We start from the raw sequence: 24,611 nt of genomic DNA on the forward strand, positions 1-24,611 counted from the left end.
TCTATGAGATGTCAAAGAACATGCAGTTCTAAGGGGTATCAAAAGTTTATTCGATGAAAATCGGTTTTGAAATGGCTGAGATATCCAAAAACAAGGTGAAACAAAGAGATACTAATAAAGTTGGGGCATGTCGCCTTTTATTATTAGCACTTTTTTGGATATCTCAGCCATTTGAAAACCAATTTTCATCAAATAAACGTTAAATCCTTCTTAAAATTACATGCTCTTTCAGATTTCATAGAAGGCTTTTCATTATCTCACTTAGGAATGTTCAAAACATGAATCCCTACCTCAACCAGTACTGTACAGTCCCTTTAACATCAATAATACGGATTCAAATTTTTACAGTGGTTGTTTCTATCCCTAACTCACATTTTAAAACTATTTCAAAGCACAAATGTTGGGTTTTTGTTTCATCTGCAAATGGTAAATTATGCCTTTAACAGAAAAAAATCTTCTATTCAGGGGAAAACAATGAACTGTATATGCTTCCCAGGTGTTAATTGACAGATCATTCTGGTCACAGCTGCTCTGTGTAAGTTTATTCTTTGTTTGAACATGAATTCCATAAATTGTTATGTTGGGCAAGTGCATGCATTATGCTACTTTCAGAACAAGTTATGTGCCTAGCCAACTGAGAAAAAAGAAAGGTCATTTGTATGAATGTTCACATGAGCTAATTGCAAACTGGCTTATTGCCGTGAATTGCTGTCTGAACCCTGTTGTGTGAAAATTAGATGAGGTAGTTGTATCATGGCCTCACAAGTCTCCCAAAACCTTGCACAAAAATTGTACATGTGTGTCCACTTTTTTTTTTCAAATGAATGAAAAAAAAGAGCTTGTAATCCATTATCCTTTGTAGAAAAATAATCGTAAAATTTAGCTATCAATGGTGATGTCCAATTCAATAGGGCGTTAGTATATATGTGAAAAGTTGAATGTGAAAGTTGGATGTGAAATCTGTTTTCACTTATGTCATCAACATGGACAGTTTAGTTAAAAGTATATGACAAGAAAGTTGTGAAATTTTAAAGGTTGTTTTGGATTTTTTTTCCAGAACAGTGATATGACTAACATCCAATTTGCTTACACTCAAATCCTGATTATATTTTCTCTTTGACACAAAGTCCATCATGATATCCTTCATATCAATTCTTTTGGAATTGAAACCATTTTGCAATGAAAACTATGAAAAGGTGGAGTTAGTGTTGCTGATCGAATTGTGAAAACAAAGTGTAATTTGAACATTTCTACACCAGAAGAAATATGTGGTAGTGACATCGTTGCTTTGTTGAATTTGTGCACGCATGATTGTTTCCACCATTTTACTAAAACATGACACCTTTAAAAGTCTGAAACTTTCCCTCTTTTTTTTTTTTTTTGGGGGGGGGGTGGTCTGATTTTGAAGAAGCTCCCGCTGTTCTGTTTGTTTGATTTTTGTGGTAGGGGCCATGATTTTACCTATCCATCAAAGTCAGCTTGAACATAGAGTGGTGATTCACTCCCAGTGTTTTTCTAGAGAACTGCAGACGTACCCCAAGTGCTTGTCAGCCTTTTATCATCGGTGAGGGTCCTCTACTTGTGAAGTAGCCTGGCACCCAAGACTAAACAAAGTTTGGCACATCTGTAACTACTGGTCAGACTTACCATATCAACAATATGGCAGGTTGGTCAGATCATTAGATGATTTATCGGGCTGTCAAATGTAATCTGCCAACAGTTCCCCCAGCTGAACCCAAGAGCCTTGGCAATGGCCTTCTTGATTCCAAGAAGTCAATGCACTCAGTGGCCACAGTGCAGGCGATAGCAGAGATTCAAGGCAGGGATTAGAATCCTCCCCCCCCCCCCCACCCACTTGAATGATGATCCTCATAGGTAATTGGAAGAAGGTGATGGATTTGGTCGCAACAGTTGGTGAATCCCAAACAGGCAACCTTTACCAGGAAGCTTCTCCACTCCAGGGAGCAATGTTGTTTAGCCTACATCATGTCCTCAGTATGTGTGACCCACTCGCAAGTCAATTGTATTTATTTTCCCTGCAAGAAAACAATCCAGATTTGATTTTGGATTGGCATTTCAGAGACCAGGGGGGCATTTCATGAAGGAACGTGTCGGATAAAATGTCTGACAAGTCAGTTATATCTGACAAGTTTTGAGAAATTCTTTAGTCTGATTGGCTGATTTCTCTGAACTTGTCGGATATAATTGACTTGTCGGACATTTTATCTGACAAGTTCCTTCATGAAATACCCCCCAGCAGACCAGCAGCAGATCTGTTAAAGGACAAGTTCACCTTCATAAACATAAGGATTGAGAGAATGCAGCAATATTAGTAGAACACATCAGTGAAAGTTTGGGGAAAATTAGACAATCGATGCAAAAGTTATGAATTTTTAAAGGACAAGTCCACCTTAATAAACATAAGGATTGAGAGAATGCAGCAATATTAGTAGAACACATCAGTGAAAGTTTGAGGAAAATTGGACAATCGATGCAAAAGTTATAAATTTTTAAAATTTTTGTGTTGGAACCGCTGGATGAAGAGACTACTAAGGCTCATGATGTCATATGAGTACAACAGTATAAAGAAAATGTGAAGAAAATTCAACATAATTATTTTCACTTTTTTCGCACAATAAAAGAGCACTTGACTTCCCTCTTTCTAAAGGCAATTGGAATAATATGACCCATAACATATGTCAGTAATGAGTCAAGGGAATGTGTACTTTTTTCAAAAGATAAAATTTTGTGAAATTCTCTTTATATTTTCCTTATATTGTTGTACGCATGTGACATCATACACTGCAGTAGTCTTCTCATCCAGAGGTGGCTGCACAAAAACTTCAAAAATTCATAACTTTTGAACGGATTGTCCGATTTTCCTCAAACTTTCAATGATGTGTTCTACTAATATTGCTACATTCTCTCAATCCTTATGTTAATGAAGGTGAACTTGTCCTTTCAAATTTTGCGTTGGAACTGCTGGATGAGGAGACTACTAAAGGTTGTGATGTCATATGCATACAATAGTATAAAGAAAATGTACAGAAAATTCAACATATTTTTATTTTGCAGGGCTCGACATTAACTTTATTTTTCGGTGGCCCGATGGGGCCACCAAAATCATCAATTTCAAATTTTTGGTGGCCCGAGAGAAAAATTTGGTGGCCCCCCCCCCAAAAAAAAAACATTGATAAAAGTCCATTTTTTTTTTATGAGTCGCACACTCACTGCATGCATTTATGCATTTCCGGCGCAAAAGGTTACGAATTTATTGACACACTTTTCAAAAAATTTTGGTGGCCCGTGGTGGGCCACCAAATTTGCCCTTTTTTTGAAAATTGGTGGCCCGACTTTCATTTTTGGTGGCCCCGGGCCACCGGGCCACCGGGCCACCGTTAGTGTCGAGCCCTGTTTTGGTCGCATAATAAAAGAGCACTTGACTTGCCTCTTTCCAAAGGCAGGGGGAATAATATTATCCATAACATATGTCAGTAACGAGTCAAGGTAATGTGTACTTTTTTCAAAAGATGAAATTTTGTGAAATTCTCTTTATATTTTCCTTATATTGTTGTACTCATATGACATCATACGCTGCAGTAGTCTTCTCATCCAGCGGTGACTACACAAAAACTTCAAAAATTCATAATTTTTGAACGGATTGTCTGATTTTCCTCAAACTTTCAATGATGTGTTCTACTAATATTGCTACATTCTCTCAATTCTTATGTTTATGAAGGTGAACTTGTCTTTTCATGACAGATAACTCTTGATTCTCAAAAAAAAATGTAATGACTGACAAATTAGCAACTTATCCTGGATGGATAAAGATGACCATTGGGCCCTGAGAAATTTCAAAACCCAGCTGCTTCTTAGCTTGCCAAGTATGTAGGAGCATAGTTACTGCATGTGTAGATTGAAAAGAAATATGAAATCACCCTCCTTTTTCTCATTGACATCTCTCTGTTTCCTCTGATATTTGATAGTTTTATATTCTGTTCCACAGAAGTGCGTGATTACACAAGTATCTGAGAAGTGGCATGTTCATTAGGTATCAAAGTCTTTAGTCATCTTAAATATTAAAGTCCCTTTCCTGACGTAAATTATGCCTTTACACACAGCTTTGCACATCTTATTGATTCCAAAGTTAATTATGTTAACTACGTTCCAATATTCTAAGATCGTCTTGTCTAAAAACCAACTGGCCTCCTCAATATCGTAAACTGCAGCATGTTTGACCTTTCCAACTATTTGCAATGGAGATGTACCGAGATGCATTCACATTGCCACCAGATTCAGTACAACTAAGGTAGGGCACTGGTGCTGCAATGGGACACAGCTTAATGTCAATTTGTTATTTGGCACAGTAGCGACAAACTACACCAAGTTTAGTTTGTTTCAGAGGTGCACTGCACAGGACAAGTATGCAATATGAAAGTGGTACTGTAAAAGTGGATACTTTCACTTGAGTATATTTTTGTGCTCAGCAGGGCAAGATGAGTTTCACATGTTTTTAATTCCTTGGAATCAAGACATCAACTACTGGAACTTATGGCAAGCATAAATACTTGTGTGCTTTCTTTTTTGTGCTAGTTTCTGGTTGTGTGAAATGCACAAAAATTTTAACACTGAAAATTTCCACTTTTTCAGTATGAGATACACAGGCAAAGACATACAAAACCTTGTTACTTCATACACACATGTGTATATTCAGCCAGACACACACATGCACACACACACACACACACACACACACACACACACACACACACACACACACACACACATAGACAGACACATATCTATTCCATTGTTACAGATCATCAGATGCAATAAAAGTTGACATTTGATTTCCAATCCATGTGGTCATTCAGCTCCCATCTTGTTTCATGCCCAGGGAGCAATAGTCAGCAATAATCAGAAAGGCAGGAGCCATTCCATACACAAAGGTCATATCATGGCCTTTTATATGCAGGTGGTTATGTTATCCACTGTCCATATACTTCTCTCATCAGCATCGACTCTTGCATGATTATTATTTGCTCTAACAGTTGAATCTTATTAAATAAAAAGGGGGGTCAGTAGAAAATAGATAATAGAAGAAGACCATTGTTAATATGAGAAGCAAAATTGACAAACTAGAATGAGATGGTCAACATGAAGCTATATTGGTTGAAAAGGTCGGCCTTTAATATCCCTTCTTATCAGTAGAAATGCTGTATGTTGCATTATGTCATCAAGCTAAAAGACGCAGGAGCGCGAACATTTTATGAAGTGAATGTTTTATGATAACATCCTTCTGCATTTAAGCAAACATTTGCAAGAATCTGGTTTGTATTCTTGTGTATAAGAAGGGTGAGATGATGGCTTTATTTAAAAGGGGAGGCAGTGCTAGTTTTATGACCGAGAAATTTTTTTAGTTTCAGTCATTAGCTTCAAGCTTTCATCGAGATTGGGGAAACCATTCATGGAAATATTGCTAGAGTACCCTTACATTTCACAATTATCAATGCACATAGAGAGGTCTTTTTCATTTAGAGAAAAATCATATATATGTAAATATATGCATATTTTGGTAGTTATATTTTGTCAAATTGATTTTTATGGGCAGCTATTTCATTGCTACATTATCCCTCATAGCCACATGTTTATTTGCCATTGTGGTAGCTTCTTTAGCATGTTTATTAGCTTTTCACATGTAAACCTAACAAATGCCTCACTTAGGAAGACATAGTTCAGCCATTTATGTACAACTACTTGTGATTGTTTCTTTGAAAAGCACATTGTCTGCACCAAATGGCAGATGTTTTGTGGCCAAATTAGATCTATGAAGGAATTTCATTCATTTCTTCCAAAAGCTTTGAGACCTGTTTAGCTCAAAGTTGACAGATACATGTGTCAAGATATCATTGCTTGGACAGTGGAATTCTGTTTATATCGATAAATCATGTTGGTAAGTAACAGAGAAGGAAACCAAGTGACAGATGGAAGGTGCAAGAAATGTCAAGTATTATGATATGAAGCAAACACTGTAGTGTTTAAAGGACAAGTTCACCTTCATAGACATGTGGGTTGAGTGAATGCAGCAATATTAGTAGAGCACATCACTGAGAGTTTGAGGAAAATCGGACAATCCGTTCAAAAGTTATGAATTTTTGAAGTTTCTGCTCAGTCACGGCTGGATGAGAAGACTACTATAGCTTGTGATGTCACATGAGTACAACGATATAAAGAAAGCATAAAGAAAATTCAACATACATGTATTTTCACTTTTCTCGCATAACAAAAGAATACTCGACTTCTCTCTTTCAGAAGGCAAGGGGAATAATATTTCCCTTAACATACATCAGTAACAAGTCGAAGAAATGTGCACTTTGTTAAAAAAACAAAGTTTTGTGAAATTTTCTTTTTATTTTTATTTTCCTTATATTGTTGTATGCATGTGACATCATACACTGTAGTAGTCTCCTCATTCAGCAGTGATTGTGCAGATGCTTTAAAAATGCATAACTTCTGAACGGATTGTCGGATTTTCCCCAAACTTTCACTGATGTGTTCTACTAATATTGTTGCATTCACTCAATCCATATGTATATGAAGGTGGACTTGTCCTTTAATCTCAGAGCTGCATGCTTCAGTTGTCACCATGATTAGGAATACTTCTACCTTGACCCTGCGTGGAATGAAAGTCCATCTGTTTATCCTACCTCTTAGTCATGGTGTGCATTCCTAGGAGTATCAGCCATTCATCTCATCTTTGTGTCCCTCTATCATCTCATATTCCCTCGTTGCCGTGGATACACAGCCCCTATTCTTTTGTTTCCTGTAGCTTGCTCTAATTCCTCTCACAGGTCACTATCTAATTAGAAAAGGCTGGGTGTATGTTTGTGGGACTTTCACATTACGTATTCCTCAAAGTGCATGCACTTTGAAGATCAAACACTGAAATAATGAATTCTGTGCGTGGTGCTTGTACGTGCATAGAACATCAAGCCACTGAGAAGGATTTTGGGTGGCTTAAAGATACAGAACTGTGCATGCTCTGCATCAAAGCTGTAGAAATCATGCAAGTGATGTCAATTTCATACTATGAGATTTGAGACAGACATTACTATGTACAAACATTTTTTAATGCTGTAAAACCTGAAATTTTCAAGTGCATTAAACTTTCACAAATTTCACGAGGAGCCAAGATTCGCAAAAGTAAAATGCATGCAAAATTTTTGTCTACAAGGTGCCCTGAATATCAGTGGCAGTTTGCAAAAGGTTCATGCCACAAAAAAGGCCCTTGGCTTCAATTTGCGAAGCTTTTATACCATCAATGCTTCTGTTTTTACGGTATTAAACTGATTTGTTGTGTGTTTCTTGTAAAAGTTCATTTATTTAGTCTTCATTTCACACCATTCGTCTCTTGTCTACAGATCAAGGCATCCAATCTTGACTTTATTGGCCTCCAAGAGGTACGTGCTGATGAGGTGTCCACTGACCGTGGTAGGCAACGTCGAACCCAGGTTGACGAGCTGCAAGAGCTGCTACTCCCAGACTACAAGTGGTCATCATTCCAGGCTGGACACACTGTGGCTGACCCTAAGGACAAGAAGATGGTCAGCGAGTGGCAGATAGAAGGTACGGTCATTCCTGCTCCATGGCTGATGTCCAGCCCAGATACATCAAAATATCTGTGGACACAATACAAGGATGCTACCAAGTAGTCAATTAAAGTCACCAAATATAAAAAAGATAGAATGTATTTTATGCTGGTAGAAAAGTGAATGGACTCATTTCTTTAATTCTGAAAGTTTAAATTCATATTCATTTTTTCTTAAATGCTAAAACTGTGTTCAGGTGCCCGTCAACTCAATTAACATATTTTCCTTTATGACTACTAATACCTAGGAGTCTTCTCAAACAAACACAGTTTTCTTTTTATAACTATAGAAAAAAATATTCAGCCTCCAACCAAATGAAGTTCTACATTAGCTGTAGCTAGCTAGATGTTGTAAAAATTTGGCTTTGTAGTATTTTCGTGTAATTTAAAAAAAAAAATATTTGTAATTATTTTGGTTTCTGTGGTACAGTTTTAGTGCTCAGGCTCACAAAGGCCTATTGTATTTCAAGGTGTGGCTGGCAACAGCACATTGCTTGTCTGGCAGGTAAAGGGAAATATGTGACCCGCAACAACGAAAGGATCCAAAAGTCAGGGGAGGACAATTTTCTGAAAATGACATGACATTATTCCCTTACTCTTCTACTTTAATTTTATATATAACACAACTCATAAAAGTACTCGGTTGCGGAGATATCGATGGTTTTATTAGCGCATGTCAAGTGGTTGAGGAAATGAGAGTTTCGCGAAAAACGCCTTGAATGTTTTCCTTCCGACGCTAACATGATCAAGGGGAGGCGAGACAGTTTTCACTGCTTGACAAAAGAAGGTATGCTCTTAGCGATCTCCGCGATGTTCATTCAAGCTTAGCGCCAGCGGTCTACGCATGACCAATCAGTAGTCAGGATGCCACGCACTGACCAATAAGATCACTCCCTCATTGCTAGGGGTGGAGTCTAGGTTGCGGCGCTAAATCCAAATCTTAGGGCACGTTTCTTTTATGTTGAAAGTCGGAAAATCACGGCCCAGAAAAACGCTTATTTCTTGCCTTTCTTTCGATCATTTAGCTTCGAAATTTCGGCAGATGATAGACAACACATTAGACTACAAAATTATGCCAAAAACAGAAATCCAATTGTTTTGACCAATTTTGATGATGTGACTTCAAACTCGATTTTCTCTGCTCAGGATATTCTTCTCATGCAATGCATTTTTTATAGCCTTGGCTACTTGTCAAATATTTAGTTGGCAGATGTTGGTGTGAAATAGGCATAGAAAATGTATTTGTTACAGTGTGTGTATGTGTGTGTGTGTGTGTGTGTGCGTGCGTGTGCGTACATGCTGGAGTATGTATTGAATTTTTTTTTTTTTTTATATGTATATGTGCGTGTGTGAACGTGAGGTTGGGAGAAGGAGCTGAATTAAGGACATACTTTTCCAAGATGGCATCTCACTGGTATGAGTAATAAATCAGCCTCACCCTTGGTTTCCAAATTGGCAATTTTCTCTGAGGTGAGAATGTCCTTTCCTGACTGATCATCATGTGATCTATGCCATCTGTGCTAGGAGAAGGAGGATAAGTCTAGATATGAGTTGTATGATGAACCAGCTGTGTCTGTACTTTTTGTCTTGTTAGACCCTTTATGTTTGGGGGGGGGGGGGTGAGGAGGCAGTATAGTAATACATTCTGTATGGGAAAAACTCCAGTCACTAGTAAAGGTTTTTGGTACTTTACAGAGGACTGAAGGTGGCCAGATGTTCATTGTCAAGTAGTTCAATTCATGCATTCATCAATATATTGCCTACTTTGGTAAGTTTAATTACTTTGGTAAGTTTGCCCAGCATGGCTCTCCAAGACTATAATTCTAATGCTAAGTTGTAGGCCCCCTATATAAATTGATCTCCTTTTGTTTTTCTTTTTGGTGTAATTATAGTGAACTTTACAACAATACGTCCTTTGCTTTTAAGAAATTGACACTTCCCAATTTATTGTCTGTAGATTACAGCATTGTGACAGTTGGCATCAGAGAATTGGCTGTTTTCCTCAAGCCTTTGTTAGGCTGAACTTGTTGCCAAATTTACACAGAGCCTCTCCAGCTCAAGCCATAATTTGCTAGCATGAGGTAGTGAAGAGACAGTTGCAAACTGTCGGCTATTTTAATGGAAAGATATCTCAAACATTTGTGAAGTCAGTTAATGAGGAAAAAGTCAGTGAAAATTTTTAGGAGAGTTGTACAATCTGTTTGGAAGTTTTAGATTTGAAACTTAATCATTAATCCTATGTGCTGCTATCTTTAGTTGGGTACTTGGCAATTTATTATATCACAATAGTAAGAATGCATCATTAAAAAAAAAAATTATAGAATTTAGAAAGAAACGTGTAGGACAGTATTTAAGACCACTTAACCTGTTTCAGTTTTTAAGAAATGGAGATTAATGTTTGCCTTCCCATATTTCAGCAGCAAGTAGAGGGAATGTGTGCTTTTCATGGAAACAAAAATGTTTGAAATTCTGTTAGATGTTATATTCTAAACATTTTCTCATTGACAGCTTTTACCCCTGAAATGTATAAATGTCTTAGCCACTAATGTTAGCACCACAAACTATTACTAGCAATGTTTTAACCCTTTCTGTGCTTATAAATCAAATACGTACAGATTTCACACACATGCCTATAGACAGGAAATTTATGTGGCATGCAGAGGGTTAACTGAAATACTGCTGCTGCGTCTTGTCTTTTTCAGCCACTGAAGCTTACTGTGTAGATCTCTTTTTCAGGGTCTACTTCAAACCCTTCATAAAATACTCAACTTTCATAGCCACAACCACAAGAGGGCAGTATTTACCAATGCTGTCACATTGAAGAGACGTCGTCGAGAGCAGACGTATGGCAGCGTGAGCTCTCTGCATTGTGTGAGCTCCTCCCCTTCTCGCTAATTATATACGTGTGAACACTAATGCGTTTTGACCATGTCTACTAGAGTAACTCGCCACGGGAGTGCAATTGCCGCAAGGCCTAAAGCTACGCCTGCCACACCCCCAGCACCGGGGACCGCCTCTCCGCCGGCCATGCCAACAGCCGGAATTTCGAGAAGCGAGGCTGAAGAAGCCCAACCCACTCTGAGGGACTTACAGAACAGCCTGATAGATTTCAAGACCTCAGTGGACGGGAAGTTGGACAAAATTTCCCAAGACGTCTCGGCTATTAACAACAGATTTGAGGAAATTGAAACCAGCGTAAAGTTCAACTCCGACAAAATCTTAGAGATTGAAAAGGAAACCATTCCTAGGGTTAAAGAATCTCTGCAACAAAAAATTGAGGCTCTTGAGAAAACAATAACACTAATGGAAATCCACGACAGGAAGGCCAATTTGCTTTTTTACGGAATCCGCGAAACGAGGGGAGAAAATGTGGAAAACGTCTTGAAAGACACTTTCGTTACGCTGGGAATCAACGAGACGACCGCTGAGGGAATAATGTTGGCCAACGCCCATCGACTACCACGACGAGGAACCGGAACCCAACCCCCACAGCAAGGCCCCGCCCCGATCATCGCGCGATTCTGCCACATGAAGGACAGGAACGACATACTCGCAGCGTACGTGGAAAGCTCCCGAAACCGCCCGCAGGCCAGCAACAGTTCAGCCGACACGTCGAGGAACCCCCCATCATCGAACCGTATCTCGGTTCGCACCGACCTGCCTCCAGCTATGAGGAGACGCAGAGGTTTCTTGGCCAACCAGGCCTACAAACTTCGAAAGGAAAGAGGTCTCTCAACGAAAATATCGGTAAGCGGAACTTCGGTTATTTTGGAGTTTCGTGAGAAAGGCACCACAGTGTGGAAAACCTACCAAGACTGAGCTCAGAATACATGTGAAAGGAAATTTAAGAAGGAAGAAGGGGGAAAAACGTACAAAAAGTAGATTAACGTACAGTATTGATGTCGAATGAGCGAATATTAACTTCGAGTCAATAGAGACACTAGATGACAGTTCAGATTGGCATGGAATTGATGTTCATGTAAATTATAGCATGATTCCCCTTTTCGAGGATATGCTATAAAGCTCAAAGTCGTTTGTTTTAAAAGCTTCAAATCGAGGTTTATCCTTATTGCACACAGTCAGGGTAAATAGAATTTCTTAATGTTTAAAATTTAATGTATTATAAAGTTTAAGTGATATGGGATTTGTACTTCTGATATGTCGTTAGGTTGTTAAAAGGGTAGAATTTTAAATTTCACGGTAATATTGGAATAGCTTCTTTTTTTTTTTTCCCACAAAGGTTATGAAGGGTAAATAAAATCTTTTTTTTTTTGAATGTTTAAAATTATACATTATAAAGTTTAAGTGATGTGAGTTTTGAGTTTTGCCACGCTGTTCATATGCGAATGACTTTAATGTGTTACAGTGGCAAAATTTAATTTCGCATTAGTTTTTGGTCTTCGCTGAGAAAGTGACTAAAGAGCGCTAACATGTTAAAATTGATTGAAGTAATGGAATTCATGACATCGCTGCAAAAAAGGAAAAAAAAAATCGATTTTCGAGAGCACGACTTTAAATTCATGGATGAAAATTTCCGAGAGCAATGCATGGGAAAGTTATATCTTATGGTGCACGGGAAGGTCGTTCTCCTTTCACTAAGGAGGAAAGACTAATTATGGTGCTCTATTAAAAAAAAAAGAAAGAAAGGTCGCGGATTTTAGACTATACAGTATATTAGTTTATGTTTATTCGAAGGTGGAGGGCTAACACTCACTATCCTTCACCAGATGACATGTTTAAAGACACGACGTAATGCGATAAAGCATGATATATACACGGATGAATTGATTTACCAAGCGCGCTATAGGGCCACGTGGTTAATCAACTGCTGTTGTTGTTTTTTATCCTTTCACATGGCTTAATCAAATATGAATGGATTTCCCTCGGTTTTTTTTTCCCTCTATCTCTTTTTGTTGGCTACCTGGGTGGTTCTTAGACTCATACATACATGTACACGACAAGATGCATAAATCCCTGCGATAGACTTTTTTATTTATTTTTTATCACTACTCCTCAATGTTCTCCTGTGCCTTCAAATTCGTTGTATACGGGATAGTTGTATACGGGATAATTTGTATTGTCCTTAAAAACAACCACATATAAAATCGATTTTTTTTCTTTCCTTCCGTCATGGAAACTCAGTATTGCTTTGTCAAGAGCCTTCACACTTGCCTGATAGGTAACAGTATATTACGGGTTTCGATTGGGTTACTCGTGCACATATCAATTTAAGGTCGGTCAGGAAGGGTGTAGAATATACGTCAATTTGTAAATTCATTTTGTTATTATTGCTCGTAGTGTTTTTTGAGATTATATTTCGACTTTTAAATGGATGTAGGAAAATGCAACTTATGTTACAAAGTCCCCAAAGTCAACGTAATCACTATATGGGGCGTGGCACGTGCTAAGGACCATGCGCAATGAAGGTATAGGGTCGCATCCTGTCATTGCAAGATAAAGCTTATTTTTCATGTCATCCCACTGGTGTGCTTTGTGGAATAGGAATTTTGTGCCACGCGACACTTTTCTTTTAGATGTACACAGTGTTTTGTGAAATCGGAATTTTATGCCTCTAAGACGCACTCGCCTTTTACACAGTGCTTTCTGTGAAACCGGAATTTCTTGTCACGTGACCACTGTCTTAAATATACAGTGTCTTGTTGAATCTGAATTCTCTGCCGCGCGACACACAGTCTGTACACGAATGGCGGACTTTTTTTTTTTCTTTCTTTTTTGTCACGCAACAATGGCCCACTCAATGAAAAGTATGGCTCACACATATTTGTAACAAACGGCAGAGGGCGTGTCTTCCGTGCATGCTGTCATGGAGGAGGACTTGGGGAAATTTCTCTTAAATAATGACTGTGATTAAAAAAGATGTAATTTTGAAGTTTTAAAATTATTTTCAAATGTTTGAAAATTTAAGTACAGTATATGGGGCAAGTGTTAAGGATCATGCGCAGTGAATAAGGGTGGGTCACGCCTTATAAAGGTCAGCACATGCAAGATGTAGCACTCTGTAGGCAGAATATTTTTCTTTGATACGCATTAATAGTTATATCAATGTAGATTAGGTTTTAAGCATAATTATGCAAGTGAAGACGAAAGGGCGTGTCATCAATGAAAGGTATCGTGTAAGACACATTTGCGTTAAATAAATCAGGTGGCCCAATCGGATAACACGGGGTGTGACTAGTAATTGGATTATTAACACTGCATCAGGTTGGGTCATGTCTCGTTATTAGTATTGTACGAGTTACGTAGAAGAAATATATGCAAATGTATAGCAGTGGATTGTAGGGCAAGAATTTTTCTGCCACGCGACACAGATGCTGTCAGTAAACGATGCTCGGACACTTGGACGTTCACACAATAGAATGAGCGGTGTCTTGGCATGCAAGAAATTGATAGGTGGCCGTTTTGCTCTTGTTTTGAATTTAGTTTTCTTTTTTAATTTGTGTTCAGACAATGCACCCTGCGACCGACAAGTCACTTTGTGGGGCGTGGCTTCTGTTCAGATCATGCGCAATGTAATAAGGTGCAAGTCAGGGCCGGTCACGCTCTGCCAAGAGTCACTTGAGAAAGAGCCAGGTACAAAATTGTATAGCAAGTGCTGCGAAGAACTGCATAGTTATGTATAATTTTGAAATTTTCTGCCACTGTTTTTTTTTATTATGTACAATAGACAGGGAAATTTATATTAGGTTTCTGTGTAATCTGCCAACAACAAAACAAAAACAAAAACAAACACCCCTAGCCGTGGCTACCCAGCTATACCTTCTTACATCCGCGGCTTGTGTCAGAGGGCGTGTTTTCTTTGCATTATAATACAAGGAAGATAACATCGTCACCAATTGCCTGTAGCTATATCCCTGGTCTCAAAATAACCTCTCCGGGTGTTTAAATATACTGAGGGTATGTGATTTCATGTTTTAAGAAAATATACTGTCAAATAATAGGCCCATTGCACATGGAATATATAATGTTTTTTTGCAAATGTCAGTATATGTAAGAGGTGGTACGCTATAGGCAGAGTATTTTTATTTTGTTACGTATTGATAGCCATATCAATGAAAATTTAAGGTCCAAGCACACGTCAGCAAAGACGAGGGGGCGTGACATAAGGTGTTGTGTAACATACCTGTGTCGAAAGTCAGGTCGTGGGTTGTGTCTTGCAAATGTCAGTAGAAGTGTGATGGGGTACACCACAGGCAGAGTATTCCTTGTTGTTACGCATCAGTAGCCATTATGAATGTACATTACGGTCAAAACACATTTAAGCAAAGACGAGGGGGTGTGTTTATTGATGAAAGATGTCGTGGAAGATACTTTTGTAACCAATATTTGTTTATTAAGAAGTCACCTGTGTCAATGTCAGGTGGCCCAATCGCTATATATGGGGTGTGGCTATGTAGATCATTAGCGCACTGCTTTAGGTTGGTCCAAGTCTCTTTATTAGTAATGTACGATAGAAGAAATGTATGCAAATGTATAGCACTGGATTGTAATAAGATTTTTTTTTTTTTGTCACGTGACAGTTATTTAAGGCATACAACATGTATTGCCAGACACTAAGTCACGCAACACATTCTAGCAGTAAATGAAACAATAGATACAGAATCCTCGGAAACGAGGACATTAACACAATAGAAAGAGCAGTTTTTTTAGGTATGCAAGAAATGATTGGTTGGCCGTTTTGCCTTTGTTTTGAGTGTAGTCTTTCTTCTCTCTCTTTTCCTTTTTTGTTTTGTTTTTGTGTGTGTGTTTGGAAAATGCACCGTGCAAGGCTGCAAACCGACAAGTCACTCTTGGGGCGTGGCTTCTGGTAAGATCATGCGCAATGAATAAGGTGCAGGTCAGGACCGGTCACGCCTTGCCAAGAGTCACTTGGGAAAGAGCCAGGTACAAAATTGTATAGCAAGAGCTGCGAGGAATTGCATGGTAATGTGTAATTTTGGGATTTTTGCCACTGTTTCTTAATGTACGCAATAGACAGGGAATTTTAAATTAGGTTCTCCTGTGTAATCTGCCATAAAAGAAACACCCGTAGCCGTGGCTAGTGACACCCAGCTACCTTCTTTCATCTGCGGCTCGTGTCAGAGGGCGTGTTTTCCTTACATTATAATACAAGGGAGATACCATCGTTATCATTTGCCTGTAGCTAATATCCCTGGTCTCAAAATAACCTCCCCGGGTGTTTAGATATACTGGAGGTATGTAAATTCATGTTTCAAGAAAATATACTGTCAAATAAAAGGCCCACGGCACATGGAATAAATGATTGTAATTGATGGAGTAGTAAAAATTTTCTTTGATATTTCTTAGGGATTATATGAAAAAAGTGGGTAGGTATATTCATCTGCTTTGGAGTTTTCCTTTACTAATTGAAAAAAAAAATGAACATTATTATTATTATTATTATTTTTTTTTTTTTTTTTTTTTTGCTGAATACGATTTGGTATAGAGTACCGCAGTGATGATTTATCTATGTGCAGTGGCCCCTTGATAATATCAATGTCCTATATAGATAATTGCACCCAACGGTACATGCAACCCAGTATAAAGACATGAATGTGACCACATGCAACTACCAAAAAATAGTAAAATGTTTAATATGTGTTGCTGTTTTATGGCATTATGCGCAATAAATAAAGGTGGGCAGGTTTTTGCAAATGTCAGTAGATGTAGGATATATGGTACACTACTGACAGAGTACTTTTTTTTTGTTACGCATTAAAAGCCATATAAATGTAGATGACGGTTCAAGCATATGTCAGCAAAGACGAGGGGCGTGTCATTGATGTAAGGTGTCGTGTCAAGATATTTTTGTGTCAAAAAGTCGGTCGTGGGTCGTGTCCTGCAAATGTCAGTAGATGCAAGATGTGGTACACTACAGGCAAAGTATTTCTTTGTTCAGCATCAGTAGCCACATTAATGTAGATTACGGTTCAAACATATATAAGCAAAGATGAGGGGGAGGGGTGTCATTAATGAAAGGTATCATGGAAGATTTTTGTAACCACCTGTTTGAATATTAAGAAGTTACTTGATCAGAGTCAGGTGGCCCAATCGCTTACATGGGGTGTGGCGAGCAATATGGATCAGTAGCACTGCTTTAGGTTGGGTCATGTCTCGTCATTAGTTAGCAATGTAGTATGCAAATGTACAGCACTGATTGTAGGTTAAGAATTTTTGGTCACGCGACACTGTTGTGATTTATGGCATACATGCATAACGTACTGCCAGACACTTTAAGTCATGCAACACAGGCTCGCATTAAACACAATTGTTATAGAATCTTCTCACACCGTGACTCTTACACAATAGAATGAACGGTTTTGGGGGCATGTAAGGAACTGTTTGTTTGGTCGTTTTTGTGTTAAGTGTAGTTTTTGAATCTGTGTTTTAGAAATTGCATCTTTGAATTGATAAGTCACTGTGTGGGGCATGGCTATACTGTTAAGATTATGCGCAATGAGTAAGGTGCGGGTCACGCCGTGCCATGAGTCAATAAGATGGAAAGAGCCAGGTACAAAATTTGTAAAGCAAATGCTGCCAGAAACTGCATGGTGATGTATAACTTTGGAATTTTCAGCCAATGTTTTTTTTTTTTTTTTTTTACAGCAGACAGGGAATTCCATGTTAGGCCTTTGTGTAATGTGCCATGAAAGAAATACCCGTAGTCGAGGCTAGCCAGCCACCTTCTCTGCTTTAAGTTATAGTAACGATACCATGTACCATAAACATAGGGATGCAGAAGAAAGCTTGAATAATGTTTTGCATACAATCATTAGAGGGTTTTTTTATTTTTTATTTTATGGAAACCATTTAATGAAAGTGAGAAGGGGAGAGCTCACAGCAACTCCTCTTGTAAGAACAAGGGGTATTGCACTCGTTCTTTTTTTGTATATATTTTTGTTCTTGTCGGTGTTGTTTTTGTATGTTCAAGTGAAAGGTGATGGAACATAAAATGAGTAGGAAATCAGATACTTTGAGTTTAGTTTCTTTAAATGTTAAGGGTCTTAGAGATGTAACCAAAAGAAAGGCTATAGTTCAATGGAGTATGGAGAGAGGAGATATAATTTTTCTTCAGGAAACATTTAGTACAATTGACGTAGAGGACCAGTGGAAGAGGGAATGGAGCGGGCACTGTTTTTTTAGTCATGGGAGTAACCACAGTCGGGGAGTTTGTGTCCTCATATCAAATAAATTAAAGTTGAAGGTATTGAAGCAGGAGGGTGACTCAGAAGGGAGATACATATTATTGGAGATTGAAGTATCCAATACAAGTTACATTTTATGCAATGTTTATTTTCCGGTTCGAGAAAAGCAGCAAGAGCAAATTGATTTTTTAAATAAGTTAAGTGATCACCTCAACAATTTTAATGTTAATAACTCGTTTATGATTATTGGTGGGGACTTTAATATGATTCGAAATTTTGATTATGATATTTCGAGTAAAAGGAGTACTATAGGCCATCAGTTTAATTTAGAATTTGAACATTTCCTTGGAACCTTCGATGCCTTAGACATATGGAGGAAAAGAAATCCAGATAAGATCCAATTTACATATAAGCAGAAGAACCCTTTGATACAAAGTAGGTTAGATTATTGGATAATTTCTAATCAATTGGAGAAGCAAATTTTAGAGTGTAATATTTTTTCATCAATTGCCCCTGATCACTCGGCTATTCAGTTAGGACTGATCTTAAATTACAACATTTCAAAGAATATAGGACCATCTTATTGGAAGTTTAATAATAGTTTGTGTTTAGATAAAGAATATGTACTTTTTTTGAGAGCAGAAATTAAATCTATAATAGAGCAAGGAAAGAAGGAGTTTACAGATGTTAGAGTCCTTTGGGATTTTGTTAAAATGAAAATTCGTGAAATAACAAAGAAATATTCGAAAGGAAAGGCGCAAGAAATACAGGAAAAAATAAGGAAATTGCAGAAAAATATTTCTGATTTAGAACAATTGTTAATTATTTCCAAAGATAATGATATTTTACATCAATTAGAATTGAAGAGAAATGAGATGAAAGGATTATATGATCAGAAAGTAGCGGGATTACAAGTGAGATCGCGGGCTAAGTGGTTTGAGGAAAGTGAAATTAATGAAAATTATTTTAAACAATTATTAGCATCTAATCAGAGAAAAACATTTATAGATAAATTAAAATTAGAAGATAGTGTAGAAATTACTGATTCGAAGCAGATTCTGAAAGAAATTAAAAAATTTTATCAAAATTTGTATTCTCAAGGTGAGATAATAGACAATAAAGAGGATCTTTTTATTAATATGCCTCATTTGAATATAGGTGAAGACAGTAAAAAATCATGTGATGAGAAGATTACAATGGGTGAATGTATTTCGATATTAAATAAAATGCCTTTAAATAAATCACCAGGAAATGATGGATTAACAGTTGAATTTTATCGAATATTTTGGTCTGATATAGGAAACCTTGTTTTAGAATCTTTTAATGCAGCTTTTGAGAAAGGGGAATTATCAATCTCACAAAGACAGGGCGTAATAACAATAATTAAAAAAGAAGATAAAGATCCTTTGTATATTTGTAATTACCGACCAATTACCCTTCTTAATGTAGACTATAAACTTTTATCTAAAGTTTTATCCGAAAGAATAAAACTGGTATTAGGAGAAGTTATACACGTAGATCAAGTTGGATTTTTGCCCGAGAGGAATATTGGAGAGGCTGTTAGGGTTATTGATGATATTATATTTTATACGCAGTTGTACAATGTGCAGGGCTATCTAGTGACAGTCGACTTTGAGAAAGCTTTTGACACCGTCTCACACTCTTACATGAAATTATTAATGACAAAATATGGCTTTGGTCCATATTTTTGTAGATGGATAGAAGTCTTATACAACAATGCAATTAGTTGTGTTATGAATGGAGGCTTCTCCACGGGATACTTCGAAATAGGTAGGGGAGTAAGGCAAGGGGATCCCTTGTCTCCATACCTCTTTCTGTTGATTATAGAAACACTAGCATTGTTTATTCGAAATGAAAAAGATTTAAAGGGTATCTTGATTGGTGATATGGAGACAAAGATAGTAATGTATGCAGATGATTGTTCAATTTTTGTGAAAGAAAAACGTGATATAGAAAGATTAGATAATATATTGGATTCTTTTTATTATACATTGGGATTAAAGATAAACAGGGATAAGACATATATTATGAAATTGGGGTCTTCTAGTCAGAATAATGATAACTTGACTGGAATAACGCTGGGCAAATTGGTTCAAACAGTTAAAGTGCTAGGAATATATTTTTCTTTAGATATTAATGTTAAAGAAGAAATGAATTATAAAGAAATTTTGAGTAAAATAAAAAAATTGTTGGGATGGTGGAAGCAAAGGGATTTGACCCTTTTTGGGAAAATTCAACTGGTTAAAGTATTTGCTATATCTAAGCTATTATACGTTTCTTCCATAATGTCAGTACCTCGATGGGTTTTCAGAGAGGTGGAAACGATTTGTTTTAATTTTATTTGGAACGGTCGTGACAAAATAAAGAGAAATTTATTGTATTTGAATTATGATAAAGGGGGAATGAAAATGCTGAATTTTAGGTACATGGTGTATGCCCAGCGCATAATGTGGATTAAGAGACTTTTTAGAGGTGATAAGAATATGAAATGGAAACAGTTTTTTGAACATGTATTTAACAAAGTAGGAGGGAGATTAATTTTTCATTGTAATTATGATCCCCGGTTATTAAATATTAAAGCGCCGAAGTTGTATTTAGAATTTTTAGATATCTGGGATTACTTGAAAGGAAAAAATGTAATTGTTAAAGAAACGTATAATGAAAATCAAATAATTTTTAATAATTTTTTTATTTCAGGTAGGAATTTTCCCTTTAATGAAAAACTATTTAAAGCTAATGTTTTTCAAGTTAAACATGTCATTGACGCTGGTGGAAAAATTAGACCAGGGGCTTATTTTATTAGAAAGGGCCTAAATGCAGACGATTTAATCTCTCTTTATGAATTGTATGATAAATTTCCAGCAGAATGGAAGGTGGCGAGAAAAGGTAACGTGAGGGATCATATTTTGAGTGATAACCCTGCTGATGTTTTTGAAATTAGTCTTAATATAAACAAAAAAGTGTACCCCTTATTGTCAGTATCTTCAAAAATGATATACAATATTTTTATTGGTACCATTGAAGATTCTTTTCTTTCAAAACACCCAGAAGTATTAGCATTAAACATGGATAGATCGGCTACTGCAGTTTGTTTTTCTATTCCTAGAATTTCGACACTAGACTGGAAGCTGAGAGAATTCCAATATAAGCTTCTGCACAATGTTATTTTTTGTAATGATAAACTTCACCAGTTTGGAATAACACAATCAAATCTGTGCTCCTTTTGTAGGGAAGAGGTTGAAACATATTATCATATATTCTATGACTGTCCTTTAGTTTATCGAATATGGAACGAGGTAGGAAATAAACTAAAATTTCCTCAGTTTGTTAATATAAATTGGCTTGACGTTTTACTTGGATTCAGGGAAAATATCAAACTCGATGCTTTGTTGAATCATGTGTTAATTTTGATTAAGCATATGATTTTTGCTAACCGTAAAAGTGGAAGAGTTCCAACCTGTAAAGAAATATCTAAGGCAATTGCCACCTCAAAACAGTCTGAATATGAAAAAGCAACTTTAAAGGATAAATTGACATTACATTACGCGAAATGGGAAAATTATACTTCATGAAATACCGGGTTTAATTATTGCATCCCGTTTAAGACATATCTTTTGTATTTATCTCAGTCAATCTATTTAAAATGAATGGAATATCCTGTGTTTTGCTTTGCCCGCTCCATATACTGGTTCTTTTTCTCTGATCGTCATTATCAAAGCTTAATTATCTGGTTATGAATCTCCACTTGCCTATGACCCAGAGAGATATTAGTTCTCATGATGTTTATAACTGGTGAATAGATTACATTTTAAAGATTTTGTAATTCCATCACCTCTCATGTTTCTTGTACAGTGTATTTGTTTTAGATAAAATCTTTATTCAGACTGGTGACTGAATAAGTGTGTACAATTTATTAATGTTTAATCTATATTTTGCACAAACCTTTTTGATGTCCGTCAAACAGTGTAATATAGATATTTTGTGTCACTACAATGTAACAATGTTGATTGGTCTGAATAAAGGCTATAAAAAGCGTCAAAAAAAAAAAAAAAAAAATGGCATTGGCAGGTGTGATGGAAAGACCAGCCAGCTAGGTTTGGGACCCCCCCCCCCCCCATATCCCAGAATTGATAGTGGGGGTGTTGAAATCCCAAATATTTTAGTTGATTCTTTTTTTTCCCCTAACTTTTGGTTAGTATTACTTTACAGCTCTAAATATCCACTTGCCTTCAAGGCAAAAATTGTATGGGTACATCCTGATGGAGAGGTTTACCAATATGATATATATAATATGATTGTTTTTCATGGGAAATACAGTACCCTTCTCCACACTTGAATACTGTTGTATGATTTTTCAGGAAAGCATTCTGTTTTGTCTCTGAATTCAAACTGATACAAATTGGCTGGATACAAATCTGAAGATGTGCATTGCAATCAAAATCTCAAGATTTTTACCTGTGTGGACATAAGAATCCCACTAAATAGCGTGATCAACATCACAATCAAAATCCCAGGAAATCTTATTTCGGAACTATTGGATTAATTTTAGAAACAGTGCAATAATTGGCACCATGTTGTGTGTGTGAATGCTGGGGCAAAGAATCTTGAGATTTTTGTACCCACCATTCAAAATATGCACAATTGAACAGCACATGAACACAAGAGTCACCACTTTGGTAAATTTTAGGCATGAGGAGTTTGGTTGAGAAATTATCGCAATGGCAATTCCCTGGATATTTCTGTCCATCTAAATTGGTGCAAAAAAATCTCGAGATTTTGATTGTGATCATTATCTTGCTATTTTGTCTATTGTGTGAATGCAACTAATGATCACATGTTTTCACCTTTACAGATCTTTATGGATTTGATGAGTTCATTTCATCTTTGGAAGGTCAACAGTAATGACTATACACTTCAAACACTGTATGTAAATCTATGTGAACCAAATGGGCAGAAAAAAAGGAGTATTAAAGCATTTGTCATGCTGTACAGAAAATAGAAAGAGGCATTGCCATTGTTGACTTCCAGAAGTATGCATCAGTTCTTTTAGTGCTAATTTTGTATCCTAACTGATGGACTAGTCTCTCTTACTTTATCTCTCGCTGTTTCATCAGCACAGGACTCGCCCTCCTCAGCAAGTACCCCATCCTCCGGTCAGAGATGCAGGAGCTCACCCACCACTCTCGGACGGACAGGGTGAAGCGGAAGGTCCTCCATGCCACGCTGATGGTCCAGGGTATGGAGCTCTTCGTGTCTGTGGTGCACCTGTCCTATGACAAGTGGCAGCAGTGCAACAACGTGGCTGAGATCATGGCCTACATCCGGGGTAAGGAGAACTTGAGTAGGAGCTGAAATTTTCAAGGTGGTTTTATCATTGCTAAATTGAACTGTGAAAAATAGCAGTGCACAGATATAAAAACGCATGAAAATATAATTTCTTTAAAAACTAGAAAAGTACTCTCAGAGTGCAGGCCTCTGCCAAGCAGCTACTTTCCACCCATACACGCATGCTGTAAATCACCCAATTTCCAAACAATAGCCACGTTCATAATAAAGATGCTTAACTGAAAAGACAGGAAAGTGCGCGCTATTCCTGTACAAAACAAATGGACAGTGCGCGGTCCTTAAGCATATTACGCACATCACCTGAGACACGCTGTCTTGAAGCTTGATAAACAACAACATCAACTTCAAAGACAGCGCGTCTCAGGTGATGTGCGTCTTTGCCTGAGATGCGCTGTCTGTGAAGTTGTTGTTGTTTATCAAGTGTCTTTGTTTTTAGATCATGTTGTTGCCAAATTTTTATTTCCACGAAATAATCCTTATGACTTTAAAATCTCGTTCTTCAAAATAATACCCTTAATCGATAAAAAGCTATGACTATAACTTTTAAATCTTTTTAAGATAATAAAAATACCACTACCTTTGGAAATGAATGATGTGAACTAGGTGTACTGAGTTTGTACTTAGCTCTCTTTTGTATCGTCATGTAGGGTAGCCATTTTGTTTCCATTTTTATCACGCGCCTTGGTATCTTCTTATACTCTCTACTATCTTTGGTTCATATGTACAAAATTGTGGTATGATGATTGCGATGCAATTCTCAAGATTTGTATCCCACCACTTAGTAATTTGTGTATGTGTGAATCCCAATATTAAAGAAGCCTTGTATTTACAACTACCTCATCAGCTTCCTGCTGTGCAGCGCCTCGAGCAGAGCACATGCTTTAGTGCATGTATGCAAACCTCAAATACGCACAGCTTGAACTCCCAAGTTCATTGACCCTATCTACCAAAAGATCATACACCCTTCAAAGATTCATAAAAACTCCCAGATTACTTCTAAAATTTAAATCATCTGTTCCTTGTATCATTATCAACTTTTCCTGTAAGTTTCATCCAAGTCCGTTCACAACTTTTTGAATCATTTTGCAAAGAGACAAACAAACCAATGCCGACAAAAACATAACCTCCTTGGTGGAGGTAACAACAAGCCATGCCAGCACTGGATCTTGTGCAACTAGTAACTACTGTAGATCAAGATGACTGTTGTTTTATGTATAGGTAATCACCATGTAGAAACATTCATTTTTAGTATTGTCATTTGTTAGTCATTCTTATCTATTTCATGAAAGGTAAAGTAATGATTACTAGACCCTCACAGCTGTGAATTTAATAATGTGCAAAAAATGTCCAATAAGTAGCAATTCGGTAAAATTTCATCTCGCACAGTATGCTCAGAACATCTTTACTTCTTTTTTTAGTGAAACAGGACACAC

At 37.0% G+C, this 24,611-nt stretch overlaps 1 protein-coding gene across 1 annotated transcript in view; it reads left to right on the forward strand.

The window, feature by feature from the left end:
- The window catches only part of LOC140240745 (uncharacterized), a 72,026-nt gene that overhangs the window by 24,006 nt on the left and 23,409 nt on the right, over positions 1 to 24,611 (forward strand). Inside the window, exons 2-3 of the mRNA XM_072320514.1 lie at positions 7,422 to 7,626; positions 22,952 to 23,158. Of these exons, the coding sequence (XP_072176615.1) occupies positions 7,422 to 7,626; positions 22,952 to 23,158 (412 nt within the window). The remainder of the gene's footprint in view (positions 1 to 7,421; positions 7,627 to 22,951; positions 23,159 to 24,611) is intronic.

This window comes from Diadema setosum, chromosome 2 (assembly GCF_964275005.1).
Source record: "Diadema setosum chromosome 2, eeDiaSeto1, whole genome shotgun sequence".
Taxonomy (NCBI): domain Eukaryota; kingdom Metazoa; phylum Echinodermata; class Echinoidea; order Diadematoida; family Diadematidae; genus Diadema; species Diadema setosum.